This window comes from Pagrus major, chromosome 5, assembly GCF_040436345.1.
Source record: "Pagrus major chromosome 5, Pma_NU_1.0".
Lineage (NCBI taxonomy): Eukaryota > Metazoa > Chordata > Actinopteri > Spariformes > Sparidae > Pagrus > Pagrus major.
The window spans coordinates 5,654,371-5,672,317 of NC_133219.1; the positions used below are offsets into that span (position 1 = coordinate 5,654,371).

Genomic DNA, 17,947 nt, shown 5'->3' on the forward strand with positions numbered 1-17,947 from the left:
TTAATGTGAAAAGCAGATTATTTAGTGATTATAATCACCTTCATGTTGGTGGTGCAGTGACTACAGTAAATATCTGAGGTGCTTAGGGTTCTCTATTAAACAATAAATAAAAATAAAAAAACATTGATGTACACAAATGTATAGCCTTTATAAAGTACTTAGTTAATATCACAAAATCCTATTACAGCATTATTTTTAAAAATGCCCCTTGTATCCCAAATAACATTAACGGATATTGTTTAAGCCTTAATTCTCTCGTTTGAACCACACACTCAATCTCTCTCTCTCACACACACACGCCTTCACCTTCATTTCATACTGCATTTACACATGTGCACCACTGCTGCAAGTCAACAACAGAAAGGTGAATTTAAAGCTCTTTCACCTTTCACCAGCAAACTTCAATTGCACATTATGCAGCTTGTACCTACAGTAACATTATTAAACTGATATAGAAGAAGATGGGGGGGGGATTAGTTTAATGATTTCAATTTTACCCTCTATGAAGCTGCAGACATGTTGTTATATAGTTTGTTGATATGTCCGGAGTACATTTGACATGATGGAGCAGACAGAGATATGTAAAGGTAACTACTAGCCATGACTACACTACTCAGCTCGTGTATGGTTGACCCAGTCAAGCAGGCACTGATGCAGATATTTGGCTGAGAGTTTGTTTTTCGCACCACATGAGACAGAATGATGTGAAAGTCAACATGTGTATAATACAAGATCAACAACGGGCCGTGAATAAGAAACATTTGGCATGCTTTATATTTTGTAATGTATATAAAGAAAAGTCTGCATGGAATACCATGAACAAAATGATCATTTTGTATTTTTTTTTTATATTGCAGTGTTGCATAAAAAGCAGGCTACACAGTGGGTCAGGCTCCTTCCTGCTCTTGCAGTGTAGTGTGTATACAGTAGATGTGTGTGTGCGTTAATGTGCGTGTTAGCGTTGCAGTGTTAAACTGTCCTGTCAGCTCCTGAACGCTTCCGCACAACCTTCTCCTCATTGACCTGGTCCACTGCCAGTGTCTCCAGCTCTGCTTGCGGCGGGGCCAGGGGAGGGGTGCCGTGAGGGATGCGGTGTGCCACGCCCACATGAGCCCTGTACTGACGGTCCCGAGCAGGGCTGTGACGAGGGCTGGCCATAGCACCCAGGGGAGTGATAGGGGAGCGCTCTGAGGCAATAGGAGGGATAACAGCAGGCCGCTCTCGCACCACCTGCGGTTCAGGGGACTCTCTTCCAGCCTGCAGGAAGGGTGTGGGGTCGGGCATGGCGTCCACCGTCTCCCGTAGAACCAGACGTCTACCGTCAGGGCCAAGCCGATACACCTCTGTCAGCTCTGGGTGAAGAGGCTGGGACAGACTTTTCTTCATGCGGCGCCGTGGGGTCTCAGGCTGCCTGTCCTTGGCTGGAGGAGGTGTGGGCTTGTATGAGGTGACTGGACTGACGTTGGGGCTGGCCTCAGATGAACTGCCAGCTAGCAGCTTCTTCTTGGTGGCGTGCAGCTGTGAGGTAAGGTACGCAATAGTGCTTGCTCTCTGCTCCAGCTCCCCAGACAGAACAGCCAGCTTGTGGCTCTTCATCTTCAGCTCCTCCAGGTACTTCTTCTCCCTCTCCTTTATGGTGTTCTCCAGAACGGAGATCATGGCATTCTTCTGCTCAAGGTCCCTGAGCAGCTCTGTGTTCTCCTCCTCCTTCTTCTTCAACTGGGCCTCCAGCTCCTCACACCTCCTTTGCAGCTCCTTGCATCGGACCTCACTGCTGTCTGCACACACAATAAAAAAACAGTTAAGCGCACAACATGTATATAATTTTTGCCAATTTTTATGGGGTCTCTGAATCAAAAGTATAATTGCTGCCTTGCGGTTGCATGCCTCCGCACACCAGTCAAGTTGCTTTTCCTGAGCTATGCCGTTGAATAATCACCAGAACATCTCTAGCAGAATATTATGTCACAGTTGAAATTGATTTTATCCAACTAGACATGTGAAATGTTATCATAATTATCATGAATTGTTGAGTCATGGCCAACAATGTGTTATGTGAGTTTGCAGTGACCTTGATCTTTGACCACCAAAATCTAATCAGTTCATCCTTGAGTCCAAGATTACTTTGTAACTTTTGGGATTAAAAAGTGGATTTATCTTCACTCCTGTTTATCAACCTGACTGCAGCAGCGATCAGTGATGGTGACCTCCCTTGTCGGGAATTTATGTTCTGTAATGTTGACTGCTGACTGGAGCTGGAGTTGAAATGTACTTTACTTCATGAACGTGAAGTTACTGAGAGGAGAGGGGAAACACCAGGCAAGTAACACAAATGAACATGTCAGACTTGCTTCACTAGTGGTGAACGCACCATTAAGCAACCACCACTGCTTATGAAAATAGGTCTGACGAGCCTCAGGCACAAATATTCAAGATGAGGTAGTGTTTTTAGAATAAATGCACAAGATTCATGCAGTTAGTAAACAGCAAACACGAGTGCACATAAATAAGTGCACACAAAAATACACATATCCCCAGACAGCCCAGTCATTAGTCCATTAAGTGCAGACACTATGGAAAGTCTGTCAGCTGACAGAGACAGTATGTTCCTATGGAGACTCATCTGCAGAGAGCTCCAGTTTCACATAACAGCTCTGGTAGACATCAGGGCACTGCTCTGCTCTGACCTTCACTGCTGCTGCCCTGCCACACCCATACATACAGTCATGTTGGCAAAAACTGTGGAATTAAATACACTCAAGTACAGCATTATGAATGTAAATGTGCATAAGAGAAATGCAGGTTTTTGATGTCTAGTTTACATTAACATTTCCTAAAGTCAGTTTCCTCTCAATTACAGTGATGGTTTAAAAGATAACTGTGCTTTTTCTCATTGTTCTAAAGTGCAGCTGGTAAATTTTCACCCCAGCTGGAACAGCTGAGCCCTGCTGCACTAAACAGGTTGCAGGCTGTGCATTAGCACTGTGTGACAGGTAATCTCATTTCCAGCACTCCGATCTCTGAGATGTTCAACACTAACATGATAGTGCCTCTAAGTGGAGGAGCTAACAATACCGCACAGATCTGGGCCAGCCATGTTGAAAAGCCTATGACATATTGTGATCCTGGTGAGCTGCAACATGTGACACACACCAGTGAGGTCATCTGTCACCTGTAAATAATCAAACTTTACACAACCTGTATGAGGCCTCCATACTGCACTGTTCTGTACTTCCAGCCAGTTTAAAGACTGGAGCTGAATCAGAGCACTGTTGTGACTCCATGTCATGGACATGGTAATGTGGGGTGAGGGGCAATTGCCAATGTTGGTTGGTTTTAGTTGGTTTTTCTATTATCTGCCAGCCAGGCTCTGCAGTACTTTTGAAGAATCACCGCTAATTCATGTCCACATTCTGGACATTCAACACATCTCATTTCCTATAACTTCTTCACAATGAAATCCCCCCGTTATTTAGTCATTTAAAAGCTTTTACTCTGAAGCAACATCACAGGAAATGTTCCTGAAACAGCTGAAAGTGAATATGATGAAACAGTTAAACACAGCAGATGTTTCTAAGTGCTGTATCGTAGGCAACTGGAAGTGTTTCAGTTTCTTGAAGATGTTTCACCTCTCATCCAAGATGTTTCTTCAGTTCAACTAACTGGAGGGGAGTTGCAGGCTTTAAACCCTGTGTGGGAGTGCCTAAGTGGACAGCAGAGTCTTGACCTGACATTATTGATTACTCTGCTGTCCACTTACATCTGGTTCGATTCCCCTGGTCTGCATGTCGAAGTGTCCTTGAGCAAGATGCTGAACCCCAAACTGCTCCTGATGTGCTGGTCGGCACCTTGCATGGCAGCCACCGCCATCAGTGTATGAATGTATGTATGAATTACTGTAAATCACTTTGGACAAAAGCGTCTGCTAAATGTCCTCAATGTAAAGTACAAACAGGACGAGAAAAACTAAAGAGATTCAGTTAGAAGCTACAAAAGTACTGACAGCTGAAAACAGACTTGTAAAAAATTATGTCTCAGGTTTCCTGCACAGACATGAGTTGAGTATCAATTTTAGGGGGACACGGGTGCTTGTTACAGATTGGTCACAGTCACCGCAGCTCGCTTGGAGGTGGGGCGGCCACGGCTTGGCCCTACCCCAGACCTGGTCCATTGGTGGCGCAGCTTGGCTCGGCTTAACTCGCCGTAGTAAAACTGATGATGGAAAAGCAAATCAGTGTGGTTTTGACTTGGTGCGGCCAAAAGTGCTAGTGGAAAAACTGTGCCACCACCAGGAAACAAACAGAGGCCTCTGCTCTCAGGTCTGTGCACTGACAGCAGAAACACAGATGTATAACCTTGACCTCTGCTGTTGCACGTCCACAATTTTTCATCACTTTAAAAAACATCAAACATAACTCTTGAGATATTACTAGAGTGGATATCATTATCAAATGTCGAATTCTTCTTTTGTCAGAGTAGCACTCAAAAGGAAAAAAGAAAATTCTGTCAATACCTCTCAGGTGAAGTTTCGAAGACCACCCAAAATTTCTGGAGCTTCACAGCAAAACAGTGTTAATACAGCTTAATACAACTTGTCCAGTGTCTAAAAGTATCAACATCCCAAATTGAGTTGTTGTTTTTAGTCATTGTGGTTACAATCACTGTTGGCAGTGGCTGTTTTTGTATTTCTGTTTTAGTTTTAGTTTTTGATGCCTGTATTAAATGTGCTTTATTATGTGGTTTGTTTTTTGTTTTGTTTTTTACCTTAAAAGCTTAACCAGCTTATGTCAGTGGTAAAACTGATGTGCATGTGGCATGTGGCTTACCTGTGGAATCAGAGCTTCTCACAGTCAGCTCATATGTCAGGTCTGTGAAAAAAAAAGAAGAGGGTTACTTACATGTCAGTGCCACATGAGGTTGCAGCTATCACACAGCATGCATGTTGGGAACAGGGCTGCATGTCAATACTTTCCATATGGTGGAGAATTCATTTAACAAGATTAGTGAGAGTTCCACGTCAGGTTTAGTGGCAGGTTAGCCAAGGATGGGGACATCAGGGCTACAGCAGACAGCGTCCTGTGTGACCTTCTTCACATCCTCCCTTTGTGGAAGAGTGGATCTATCAGTGGTAGTATGATCAAGGCAGGTTTGGGTCTGCTGCATCACTACAGTGCCTGAGTGCACTTACCAGAATAATACCTATATCAATTTGAGGAAGCTGGGATCAGTGTTGTTTGTTTTACTGTTTTCAAGTGTTAAAGTGTCTAAGAGGTTATTTAATGTGCTGGTTTTTACAACAGGGAGGGGTGTTAATGATTAATGATTTATCGATTAATCAACAATCAGAGATGGGCACAAACACAAAAAAAGGATCTTTTTACAAATTAAAAATTCTGCTTATCAAATCATCAAAACAAAACACAAAATACTGATATGAGAAAATGTATTTGAATAAAAACATTGTACTTTGTCATTTAAAAAATACACAAAGACATTCTATACAAATTATATTAATATATTTTATCCATTTAATAGCCTAAATATAGGTTGGCTTATGTTGGATAGCAACAGCTCTGAAACTGAAATAAAGTCAATATTTTTTGTTATTTAGTTTATCGTTAAAGTGATGACTTTATCTATTCTTTCAATGAAGCCTTCTCCGATTTTGCATCAAACATAGATCAAGTCAGTGGTTAAAACCGTTTCCTAATGGAAAAACGTTTTTTCAATATTATTGTATTAATGTTTAACTGATGATAATTGTTGAGGCAGTTGACTGTCTAATATCTATCTAAATACAATTTGCATCCCTTTGCAGCAGCATTAATAGAAGAGGTGACTACCTGTGGCTGTGCTCACCTGTGCATTGCTGTTGTAATCTGCGGATCTCTGCATGAAGCCCCTTCAATGTGCTGGCATGGTCCTGTTGGAGAAAGAGCAGGTTCTTCTGTGCACTCTGCAGCTGATTTTCCAGCGTGACATTTGCTGATGCCATGGCTGATTACGTCCACGCACCAGTCTCGCAACCTTCGGAGACAGAGAAAAGACAAAGAAGGTAAAGATGATAAACAAGCAAATCCACCTTGCCAACACGCTGTTAATTCTCACTCTTTCGCCCATTTGGATGTGCTCCATCTCTGCTCCGTCTGCCAATTGGCCAAACCAATCTGCCTTAGATGACAGATCGAACTAATCGCAATTAGATAATACCATCAAATCCTTTCACACTTCAGCTAACAGAGCAAGTGTAAAAATTGTAACCCTGTTCATTGATAAATAAGAGCAGCAAACATGCTTAGGATGCACTACAATAAACAGATTATTAATAATGCTGGGTCTGCTACAATGAGACTTTATAAGAGAAAAGCTCAGCAGACATAAATGATTGAGAACCTGAGAGTGAGCAGTGCAGGCCTTCAACTCAGACACTAATCTAATATATGCTAATGAAATCAATACTGTATAATGTAATTTATTTAGGACATACAATGGAAACTCTATTCCTCAACACAGAAGAAAGATAAGACTATAAAGTTCAATTTAGGTGGCGACTTAGAGAACAGTATCAGGTGAGATCCTGTAGAATATCTTTACTACACTTAATGAAAATAAATACAACAGATGGCAGGAATGACATCTCCTTCTGCTATAAAATAGTCTCTTACCAGAGTCAATAACAACAAAAACAAAGGAAAAATCAAATCTTTACACATTAATAGGCTTGTCAAATTTTTTTTTTTTTGTTGGATGATGTAAGAGCTGAAATGATCAAAAAGAAAATTAATTAAAACATTATATTTCATAATCTATTAATTGTTTCAGTCTTTTTTTCAATAAAAAATGTCAAACATTTGTTGGTTCCAATTGGGGCTGCAAGTAACATTTACTTTCATTATCGAATAACATATTTTACCAACTAATCGAGAAATCACTTAATGCTCAGGACAATTTCCAAAAGCCCAAAGTGACATCTTCAAATTGTTTCTTTTGTCTAACCAACAGTCCAAAACCCCAAATCTCTTGATTTAGAGAGATACAGTTGTGGTCAAAACTTGACATACACTTGTAAAATTTAAATTCAAAATTAAAATGGGCCCAGAAAAGTCATAATCACTCAAAAGAAGTTAAGAGGCCCATGCTACAAAGACAATTTGAAACATATTTCTATAATCACCAAAATTGATCGTTCAATTTATATGTATATTTTTGAACCAGCAGATTTGGCCACATTTTCAGAGGACCTGTAATAAATTCATTATTGAACCAAACTTCATGAATGTTTTTTGCGACACAGTAATTGTGTTCCACTCATGTATGTGTGTATGTAAACTTTTGACCACGACTGTATGTACATAAATGTCAAAGAAAAGCAGACAAATGTAAATCAAACAATTGATCAATTACCAAAATAATTGGCGGCCAATTTCCTTTTGATTGATTAATGAAGAGTCTTTAGGCTCTGGGAAATTGTGATCAGCATTTTTTCTTTTAATTTTAAAAGCACATCAATCAATGTCAGTTAAGTGACCATGAATTTTTATCTTGGCTATAGGTTCTTGGTAAAGAGTTGAATGCACCGTATCGCCTGCTCTTGAAAACCCAGTCTCCCCAATACTTGGTACAGAAATGTCCAATGAACACTATCAATTCAAGCCTTTTCTGTCACAGTCTGACAAAATTCTGTGGTGGATTTTTGTGTTTTGGCGTTTTGCTTTCTGTTGTGCTTGCAGAGGTGCATTGAGAGGCTGGGTGGAGTTTTCCCTTCACCGGAGCTGCTGACACACATGCACCTGCAGTAGGTTGGCCTGCTGATGAGCTCTGGTCTTCATGCTACCTGCTGCCAGATGATTTCATCAGTCAGACGTAGTACATGGCTCCGACTATATCGCCTTCTAGTGTTTCTACTTGTGTTTTCGTGCTTTCGCTTGGAGATCTAATATTTCTTTGTTCTACCTCAGTGGCTCCGCATCCAGCAACCCTGCTCTCCGTACCTCTACAGCCATAAGCTAACAGCTTTGCCCTGCGCTCACCTGAGCCTCACATCACGCTATCCACCAGCACCACCGTGAGCAACCTCTCCTCCTCCTTCCACCTCCCGGATGGAGACGCCAGCCTGGGTATCTCCCCACCTTCACCTGCAGTTACCTTGTGAAGTCAAATAAATTACCTTGCACTCTACTCCCTGCCTCATTGTTCACTTTTGGGTCCAACTATATACAACGAGGTGTAACACTTTTCTGCGTCCACTCTGACTAAAACTGCGTTCACTCCCTGTTTTTGTACTGGTCTGTAATATGCAGAGTATGCCTAATGTTATCTTTGATCTGCCGACCTTTGATAAACCCTGACTGATCTTCATCGATCAAATCTGACCTTACGTTTTCTATCCTTTTAGAAATGACTGAAGTAAATATCTTATAGTCAACAAAGAATAGAGATCGGTCTATGGGATTCACAATATTTTTTATTTTTCCCCTCTGCCGGTATAGCTGAAATCACAGCTTCCTTCCATGAAGGGGGAAGATTTAGAAATATATTAGATATTAATTTATTTAATTTAGAAATTAATTTTTCATTTTGCATTTCCCCTAAACATGGTAAGTCTAATGAATTAAAAAATTCTTTCATCTTGTATTCTTTTGCTGGGGGCTATGAATATAAATCTTCATAGTAATTTTTGAAAACGTTCTCTATATCTTCAACTTCATATAGTAATTGTTTTGTATGGGGGTCTCTAATCTTATGTATTGTAGCAGAGGCTTGCTGTACACTGAGACGCCTCGCTGAATATTTAGCTGCTTTAGGACCAGATTCATATTTGTTTTGTTTCGTGAACCTTAATTTTTTCTCTATTTCATTACTAAGAATGTCATCTATCTGTTGTTTTGTTACTGATATTTGTATAAAGTTCCCTAACACATCAAACAACAGCTGGGTCCTATTTCATATTGCAATCTCCGGCACAAATTAGGATTCCTTCAGTCTCCAGAGCTATGGTCTCAAACACCACCTTTAAAAACGATTTATCACTACTAGGTGGTACATAAACATTAACCAAAGTAACCACATTGTTATCTATTTTCCCTTTAACTATTACAAATCTCCCCTCTTTATCAGTCAACGCTTTGGTGAGTTTGAAATTAAGAGAGTAAGATATAATTATAGCCACTCTTCTTTTGAGGCTCTTCTTAAAATTACTAAAAGTATTTTTATAACCTAACTTCTTCAATTTTTCATGCTCTTTAAGGGATAAATGTGTTTCCTTTATATATCACTTGATTTGTTTCTTTCTTCATTTTAGCTAACAAATTTCAAAATAAACAAAACAATAAATAAAATATGAAACGAGTCTTACAATGGTTGCTATTTATTCTGGCATCTTGTTGGATAAATGTGGCTGACATTTCTTATGTAAACGAACACGCATGTAAACACAATGGAAAAATGACCAAGATAATTTACATACAGTGGGTCCAAAAGTATGAGACCTCATTGAAAATCTTAAATATTGTCACGTAAACCTTGAAGTTTGAGGATTCAGAAAGTAAATTGAAGTATCAGAAGTCAGGAGAAATTATGTTATTCTTAGTAAAGAGGGACTTTCTCAACAGCAAATCATGATTAGACTAAAGGTTTCTAAGGGGGCAGTGCATGTAACTCTAAAACACTTTATCCAAAGCACGACCAAGCACACCCAAAGTGACCACACCATCAGAAGATCAATACATCAAGCTTTTCCCTGAGACATAGAAAAGCATCTTCATCACAGATACAGAATTGAATAAATAAACAACAACAAGACTCCAATCGACAGTTGTCCTGTCAAAAGAAGGCTGAGGATGAGTAGCAGTTTCTAAATCACTTCTCAGGAGGGGGAATGAGAACAAACACTTGAGGTGGGCTGAGAAATACCAGAACTTCACAGTGGATCATGAAAAAAGTTCTATTTACTGTTGAATCCAAGTTCTAGATTTCTGTCAGTAACAGAAGGGTGTATGTAAGGAGACAAACTAAGAGAGAATGAAACCACAGTGTTTCAAACCCACAGTGAAGCAGGGTGGTTGGAATATTCAAGTCTGGGAGTGTTTTTGGACACCTGCATTGAACTGACTCCACCCTGACGAAGGAGAAGTACCAATCCATTCTTCAGAGACATGCTCCACCCTCTGGTTTGATCTTTGTGGAGAAGGATTAGTACTGCAGCAGGATAATGAGCCCAAAACTCTGACAGAACTACTTGGAGACAAAAGAAGACCATGGTATCCTGAATGTTATGGACTTCCTCCACAGTCACCTGACCTCAACCCCACTGAACATTATGGAGGCACTTGAAGACTGAGAAAGCCAAGCATGCTGTGACATCACAAGCAGCTTGGAACACTGGAGAACATGAGTCAGCAGGTTTTACACTAACTTGTGGAGCCAGCTTGAGTGCATGCCTTCATTAAAGCAAAAGGGAGACAAACTAAATGCTAAGATATGGACACAGCCTCTGCTAATGGGGTGCACTGCACGCTCTACCAACTGAGCTACTGGGGTGCCCCGATATTATGATTTGAAATGAAAAAAATTATATTACATTTAGACAGATGCAAATTAGAAGTATCTTGACTAGGGTTGCAACAGTACAATATTTTCAATAACCATCTCAGAAAATATCATGGTTTGACAACATCATGGTATATAGTATTACATAATGATTATTACTATTTTTATTATTTGTATCAATTATAAAGAAATAAAGACCCTTAAAGAAATAAAAACAGACAGGTTTTTCTGTTTAACAAGTGCTTACTATAACTGTCCTGAGTCCTGACAGACATGAAACTTGATATAAACTTGAAATATATACATTTTTAACAACACTAATATGGTAAAATTCAATATGTAGATATAAGAAATACTACTAATCATATGTAGAAATACTACAGTATGACTTGCAACCAGTATATACGTCCAATCCTAACCCTTGTGGTCTCAGACTTGCTGTTCATCAATAAGTTGATAATGTACGACAATATATGTACCATACATCAATAACGTAACTACTGTGATAGACCTATACATTAATAGACATCACAATGACACTGAGTGTGGCATGAGGGCTGCCACTCTCTTCCTTCCCTGACTCGCCCCACCTACTTCCTCCCACCCTTCATTGGATGTCCTTGTTTCCAGAGCCAGCGAGAGAGTAACAATCACTCCATCCCAACAACTCCACCCTCTGCCAGACAACTGAGAGTTGAGAGCACATTGATCCCTGCTACATTCCCTCCTGAGTGCAGAGAAAGCCTCTCCCTGCATGCATAAGAGTGCTTCAATAAAACATCCCAGAGCTTCTCACTATTACATCATCAGCTCACTCACATGAATAATATATCCTTCGACACCTCGCTGGACACACTCCCCAGTTTCAGCAGTGTGATTTTTTTTGGTGTTGTCATGGCTTACAGGGGGATAGGAAATGAGAATGTGAGGACCAAAACACAGGCTGGTAATCACAAATGGAGCCAGTGGTGTGTCATAATGGCTGAGGAGATAATCTATTATTGATGAGTAATGTGGAGTCCTTCCGGTAAACTCTGCACTGCAAGCATATCTCTCATCCCAGATCTTTTCCTAGAATGGCTTAGATAGCTTTCCATTCGCAAAGACGTGACCTCAGCTACCTTAAAACATGGCTCATGCCATACTGTGGAGGTGACAATGGGAGTGTTATTTTCATTAATTCAACAGAGACAATAAAGTTTAGATCTCTTTGTTCAGAGATAATGTAGGAGGTAAATAAGAAGCCAACAAAGACAGAGATTGTGTCTCTTCTTTATCTTATACACAAACATCACAACAGCATCTAACCATTCAGAGGAAATAAATAATCAATGAACTGCAGCAGCATGTAACATTAGCTAGTAGCTACAACTAGAGCTTATCAGTCACTGGTCTTCCTGTGGTGAAGCTGTTTCTTTGCACACAGATGTCCAAATTTAATGTCTTCTCTAGTTCTGTTACAAGTATTGTAGGGCAAAATGCGAAACACTCCGTATTATCCAAGCTACTGCTACGATTTATAAAACTTAAATTAACAATAAATAAACAGCTAACAGCTTAACTAATATAACCATTAACAATAGCAAACAGGACATGAGCAACGTGTTGACACCGACGCCTGATACTTTCCACGGCACTTTCAATTTCAGCACCTGCATTGCGGACAGCACCCCAAAGCAACAGTTCACATTAAACTGCTGCTGGTTCTGACACAAGCTGCCAGAGGACCACTACTTCACACAACCGTTATCATCAAGCTTCAGACAGCGATATCATCCAGGACATGACCTTCTTTTTATCATCAGCAAACGTATTCGTGGACGTAAAGCGAGCGGTGCTTGTGAACGGCTTCCAAACATCTCAATTTCCTCGTTGTTTTATGACCTGAACCTCACTGAATGCCTTGACTGCATTCGGTACAGTCATCACAAAGGCTGTCCTTGCGGCTAATGTTGTGTACGGCTGCTGTCCAGGGAGGAGCTGTCCAGTTAACAGAACCGCAAACAAGCTAGCTGAGAAAAACGTCACACCAAACTGCCTTTAAAATCCGTACGACTAGTAGAATATAAATAACGTGTTTCGGCATTGAGTTGTTCTGGTAAATTCAGCATACGCTGAATCCTCCAAACAGGCCCTAATTTTAATAAAAGTCCAGTTTTTAGCTCAAATGGTCACACATCGCTAACGTATCATTTAAGATTTCTCTGACGAAGACACAGCCAGTCCATTGTAAGGGTTGAGATGTCAATGAGATGAACCTGCTTGGATGAATGCCGAATCGAAAAATACACAAAAATAAGCCGTATTGCGTTTGAAAATACGCATAGTAATACCAAAATTGCGGAATTTCCAAAATGTCTTTGAATTAATCTCCATGCAGGGGAAGTACGTATGAGGATTTAATTATGCTAGCTTAGCTGAACGGCTAACTAGGATACAACAGCACATTATCTCGTGGAGAGCTTACCTTATGGCTAAAATACGCGTGCGTCGAGTGTCCTGTAAACGGTTGTAGATGGTTAAACAGACTAGCCACACCGGCTAAGTGCGTTCTGCCTTGCGGGTCATGTTGGTGATGCCGTCAGTGGCTCGCCTTGGTCGGGTGAGAGGGGAGGGTGGCTTGGGGGTGGCTGTGTCAGTTTTCTATCATCTCCCTGAGCTACTAGACAAAATAAAGCGATGCATCATGGGAAACCCGGGGAGGCTGTATTGAGCCCAACCACAGTCATTTCTAATCATGTAATTCAACATTAACTGTTCAAACTAAAACTTTAATGCTCAAAGCACAACACAAGACACGATAAAGGATTTACCGACCTTGTATGATATGTAATGTTGAAGTCGCGGTTGTCAGGGACGAGCCACAGTTTTCAGTCACTAGCATCATCACTATAGCAACAGGACCTGTCACCTGTTCTATGGTTATGCGTTCACGCCATCTAGTGGCAGCACCGGGAAAGGCAGTACTGCAATTAGTGACATCTGATTTTTCTAAGTGCTTACTACACTGTATTTAGGTGCCAGGTTTAATGTTCATTATGTGCCAGCGTGAGGTAAATTACATAAATTAATGTAAACAGATGGAAGCTATCAGAGTACAGCTGGTGGGCAGCAGAGAGGAGTCTTGACCTTCAGCGGCAAATTAAATCTCACAGTGAATGGTCTTATTTTCTTCAAGGCTTTCCAATGATATATATATATATATATATATATATATATATATATATATATATATATATATATATATATATATATATATATATATACATTACATTTTTCATGAATGTATCCATATGAGAAATTATTCTCAAACTTTTTTCTCTAGTTCTCCAATACTCTCTGGTCAAATTGGGTCTGATCTTAACAGACTCCAAAAAATAAGTAACTGGAATCAACCCAGATTACATTTGAGAAAATTTGTAATAAGATTATTGTTAAATTGAAAAGGATAACTTGATTATGTTTTTGATTATGTCTTTAAATTATGGCAATTCTTTAAAAAAAAAAATCCACTATGTTCAACTGTATTTCAAAGTAATTTACTCCTCTCATGTCGCCAGTTTTGTTGAACTTACACAAAAGCAACAGCATCCCACACTTAGAATACACAGTATATCTGTTGTTTGTGCCAGTACTGTTTTGGTAATCTGATTTGACCAACTGTATTTGCTTTGGAGATGTTTTGAGATGTTGTAAGACGAAAAGGAAAAAAATCTGTAAACTTTAAATTTTGTGGCTGCGTCCATTTATTACGTTTTAGTATAAGGTGCAATATTTTCAATGTTTGATTTTGATCAATGCAAAAGAAATCATTTTTTTGTCATCCAATGGACTACTTTGCTAATGGTAAAACTGTCATATAATTTCTATTCAGTAATGACTACATTTCAAAGTAATCTGACCCAACCCTTTAAAACTATTAGAACTTGCAACACTAACACATAGTTGTCTGTGTTATATGAATGCTATTGTTTGATTCTCGGGGCATTATTGTGCTTGCTGCCGCAGTGTAGAGATACAAAAATTGCTACTGCCTTAAATGTACAAAATACAACTTCAGCCGCTACAGGGCTCTATCAAAACAAAACTAAGGATGTTTAAGAATGTTGAGTGGACGGCTGAATGGGACACCTAAGGTCACTTCAGATTCTGAACCGTTTTCCGACGGGAAGAAAACTCAGAGATTGCTTTAAAACTTTTGGGATTAAAAAGTGAATTTATCTTCACCCTGTTTTGAATTGTAACCAGCCACACATGCTTGCTATGTGCTGTTGCTCACTGGTAAAGTAAGCTGGCTGTTTGGGGCAAATGAACACAAATGATCCTGCCTTCAAAATCACTTCACTGTTGATGTATGCACTATTAAACAAGATTTTAGCAATCCCTTGCATCTTAGACAATTGCCATCATACACCAATAATGTTTATACACTCACACAGAAACTACATTGCTTTATGTCAGTTTTTCTTTATTTTAGAAATAAGACATGCACAAAAGTGTATTAAAGTTACAATGGCATAAAACAAAATTAAAATACAATATAATTGAGGTATTGCACTAAAAATAGATAGAAATCAGTGAGAACATACTCTGTTGTTACCTTATCAGTTAAAACAGATCGCTAGTCAGCAGGGTCTGTTGGTGCAGCCTTTTTGTAGGTATTGATGCTGTCTCACTGGGCTGTGCTGAAATAGAGAGGGCAGGTGCACCTGATGCTTTATCGCTGGGCTCTTGCGAGGTGGAGGGGATAGGAGCACCTGATGCTTTATCACTGGGCTGTGCTGACATGGAGAGGACAGTAGAAGCTGATGCTGCATCGCTGGGATTAAGTGAGCTGAGGAGGACAGGAGCACTTGCTGCTACATCACTGGAAGTTGCTGAGTGGAGGTGTCTGCACATGGCTGAGGATTTGCAGGTGTGGGAACAAAATATTTGAAAAGTGCATCTGAAGAGAGGAGTATATGTGATCACTGGGTGTTACATTATATTAATAAGAAAAGTTTCTGATGGTGAAACCCAGCCAATAATGGCACCTAAGCCACATTATAGCCAGTGGTGGAAGAAGTATTCAGATCCTTTACTTAAGTAAAAGTACCAGTATCAGTAGCAAAATATAATTCAAGTATTAAAGTAAAAATACTGGTTTGGCTCCTCTGACTGATATATCATTATATATAACATAATAAGATTATTAATACTGAAGCATCAATGTGTAAGCAGCATGTTACTGTTGTTGCTGCTGGAGTCAGAGCTAGTTTGAAATACTTTATATAGTTTTTGTACAGAGACATAGGATAAATCTGAGGAGCTGTGGCATGATTAATGGGAGAGGAAAAAGAAAAAAACAAAGTTCTGATCTGTTTTTAGTGTTTGGACTTTTTCTCAACCTTTGCTTTTTGGTGAGATATTGGATCATTTAAACATCTATTGAAAAGAAACCATGTGTGAAGTTTAGAGGGAAAAAACACCATGGTCCACAATGCATTGCATTTTAAAAGCTTGTTACATTACCTATTGTGTAAAATCTTAGTTTTTAAAGTAACTAGTAACTAAAGCTGTCAAATAAATGTAGTGGAGTAGAATATACAATATTTCTCTGAAATGTAGTGGAGTGGAAGTATAAAGTAGCATAAAAAGGAAATACTCAAGTAGTACCTCTACACTGTACTTTAGTAAAGTACTTGAGTAAATGTAGCCTACTTATTTACTTTCCACAACTGATTATAACCTATGACATTCTAAACACAAACAGCAAGAATAATTACACCTAGCATTCATGCACAGAACATGTATTCAATGAGAATTTCTCCCATACTATGCATGCTTAGACATATTATGAAGATGCAAAGGCTTGAAACTATTAACTACAAACAGAACGTGATGGGAAAGGGAGCATTTCAATTGACTAACTTATTACACGCAGGAGAAGTTGTCAATAAAAATGTATGCCTGGTTTCTTGAGGCAGACAGTGGACGATTTGTGCATCACACTTAAAAGAAAAGATGTATTTCTCAGAACTATTTTGTAGGTTATTCCCCAAACACCTGAATAGTGTTTGCAACATGTCCTAATGAATATAAGGTGGGAGTAACTGATGTTACATTATAGTAAATACTATGCAAATCATCTTACTACTGTCTCTCTCCCGTTTGCTCAGCCCTAACTACTACTGATCTGGTGTGACTCAGTCACAAATGTTCACAGATGAGGTAATGTTTTAAAGTTTTATTCACCCTAAATGTAGTCTTGTTCGACTTCCCTATTCCAGAAGTAGCAGCAGTGACCTAATGAAATGCACCGCTAGCTTGAGTAAACTTTAGGATAATGTGAGTAAACAACTCAACAAATTCATGTCAAAGGTCTAGTCGTTTTTAGAAAATTTCATGCAGAATTCTTAAACATTATAATTTAAAGGAACAGTTCACCTAAAAATAAAAATCCAGTCATTTTCTCCTCACCCCCATGCTGATGGAAAGTTGGGTGAAGCTTTGTAGTCCACAAAACATTTCTGGAGCTTCACAGCAAAACAGCATCATTCTCCTAAACAACTGAAAGCTGGGTACTTGTTTAAAAATGTAATACACACAAATAAACAAACAAAAAATATGAACAGCTCCATACAGCTCGTCCTGTTATGGTGGGCTGGTAGTAGTTGTTAGACCCAAAAGCAAACACCAGAGTAGGTAGCAGTTTGAAAAGGAATTTATTTATTCATTTAAGAGTGGGTAGGATAGACAGAATGACAGCGACTTTTCCACATATAAATACCATATAAGATGCCAAAGACACTACCTGCTACCACATTACTGTTGTTTGGTCTTGTAATGTTGCTTTGTGGTTTGAAGTGTGGGAGATGTTTCTTTTATTTGATGAGTGAAGGATCTGCCCCCCTCTGTTGCGGCTCTGATACTACCTCTGCCGGCAGATCAGAGGTGGAATATAACTGTCCTCCCATTCCGCCTTTGTAACTTTCACAGAGACGGCAAAGCGGAATATCGGTGTAAGATTCCCACCTTGAAAAGGCAGTATGAATGGGGCTAGTGACAGAGGCACTCATTTCACCTCATTTCACCTGCAAGGCTCTTCGAATTAAACAAAATTTCCACACCACTCACCATCCTCAATCTGCTGGTGCTGTGGAAAGACAGAATGGACTAAAAAACAAACAAAAATCTGCACTGAAACAGGCCAAAAATGGCCTGAGGCCCTGCCCATTGCTTTAATGAGTAGAGAAGCACAGTGAACAGAGGAACAGGACTAACATCCCATGAAACTACAACCAGTCATTAACCTTTCCAAAATGCTGTGTTCCTCTGTCAAAGTTCTGCATTCACATGTGATTGCAGCCCAGCCTGGTGAATTTGTCTACTTTGAAGCAGTACAAAAGAAAGAACGCAC

The 17,947-nt window shown here is 39.5% G+C and overlaps 1 protein-coding gene across 2 annotated transcripts; it reads right to left on the reverse strand.

Moving 5' to 3' along the window:
* Positions 1-969: 969 nt before the first annotated feature.
* On the reverse strand, positions 970-5,995 carry ccdc92 (coiled-coil domain containing 92). Of its 2 annotated transcripts, none has more exons than XM_073465354.1 (3): positions 5,860-5,995; positions 4,827-4,868; positions 970-1,778 (listed from the first exon to the last, which is right to left on the reverse strand). In XM_073465354.1, exons 1-3 carry the CDS (start codon positions 5,993-5,995, stop codon positions 970-972), a joined length of 987 nt encoding a protein of 328 aa, XP_073321455.1. The 2 variants fall into 2 exon arrangements, with proteins under 2 accessions (XP_073321455.1, XP_073321456.1); XM_073465355.1 differs by having other exon boundaries at positions 970-1,774; positions 4,823-4,868.
* Between the last annotated feature and the right edge of the window lie 11,952 nt (positions 5,996-17,947).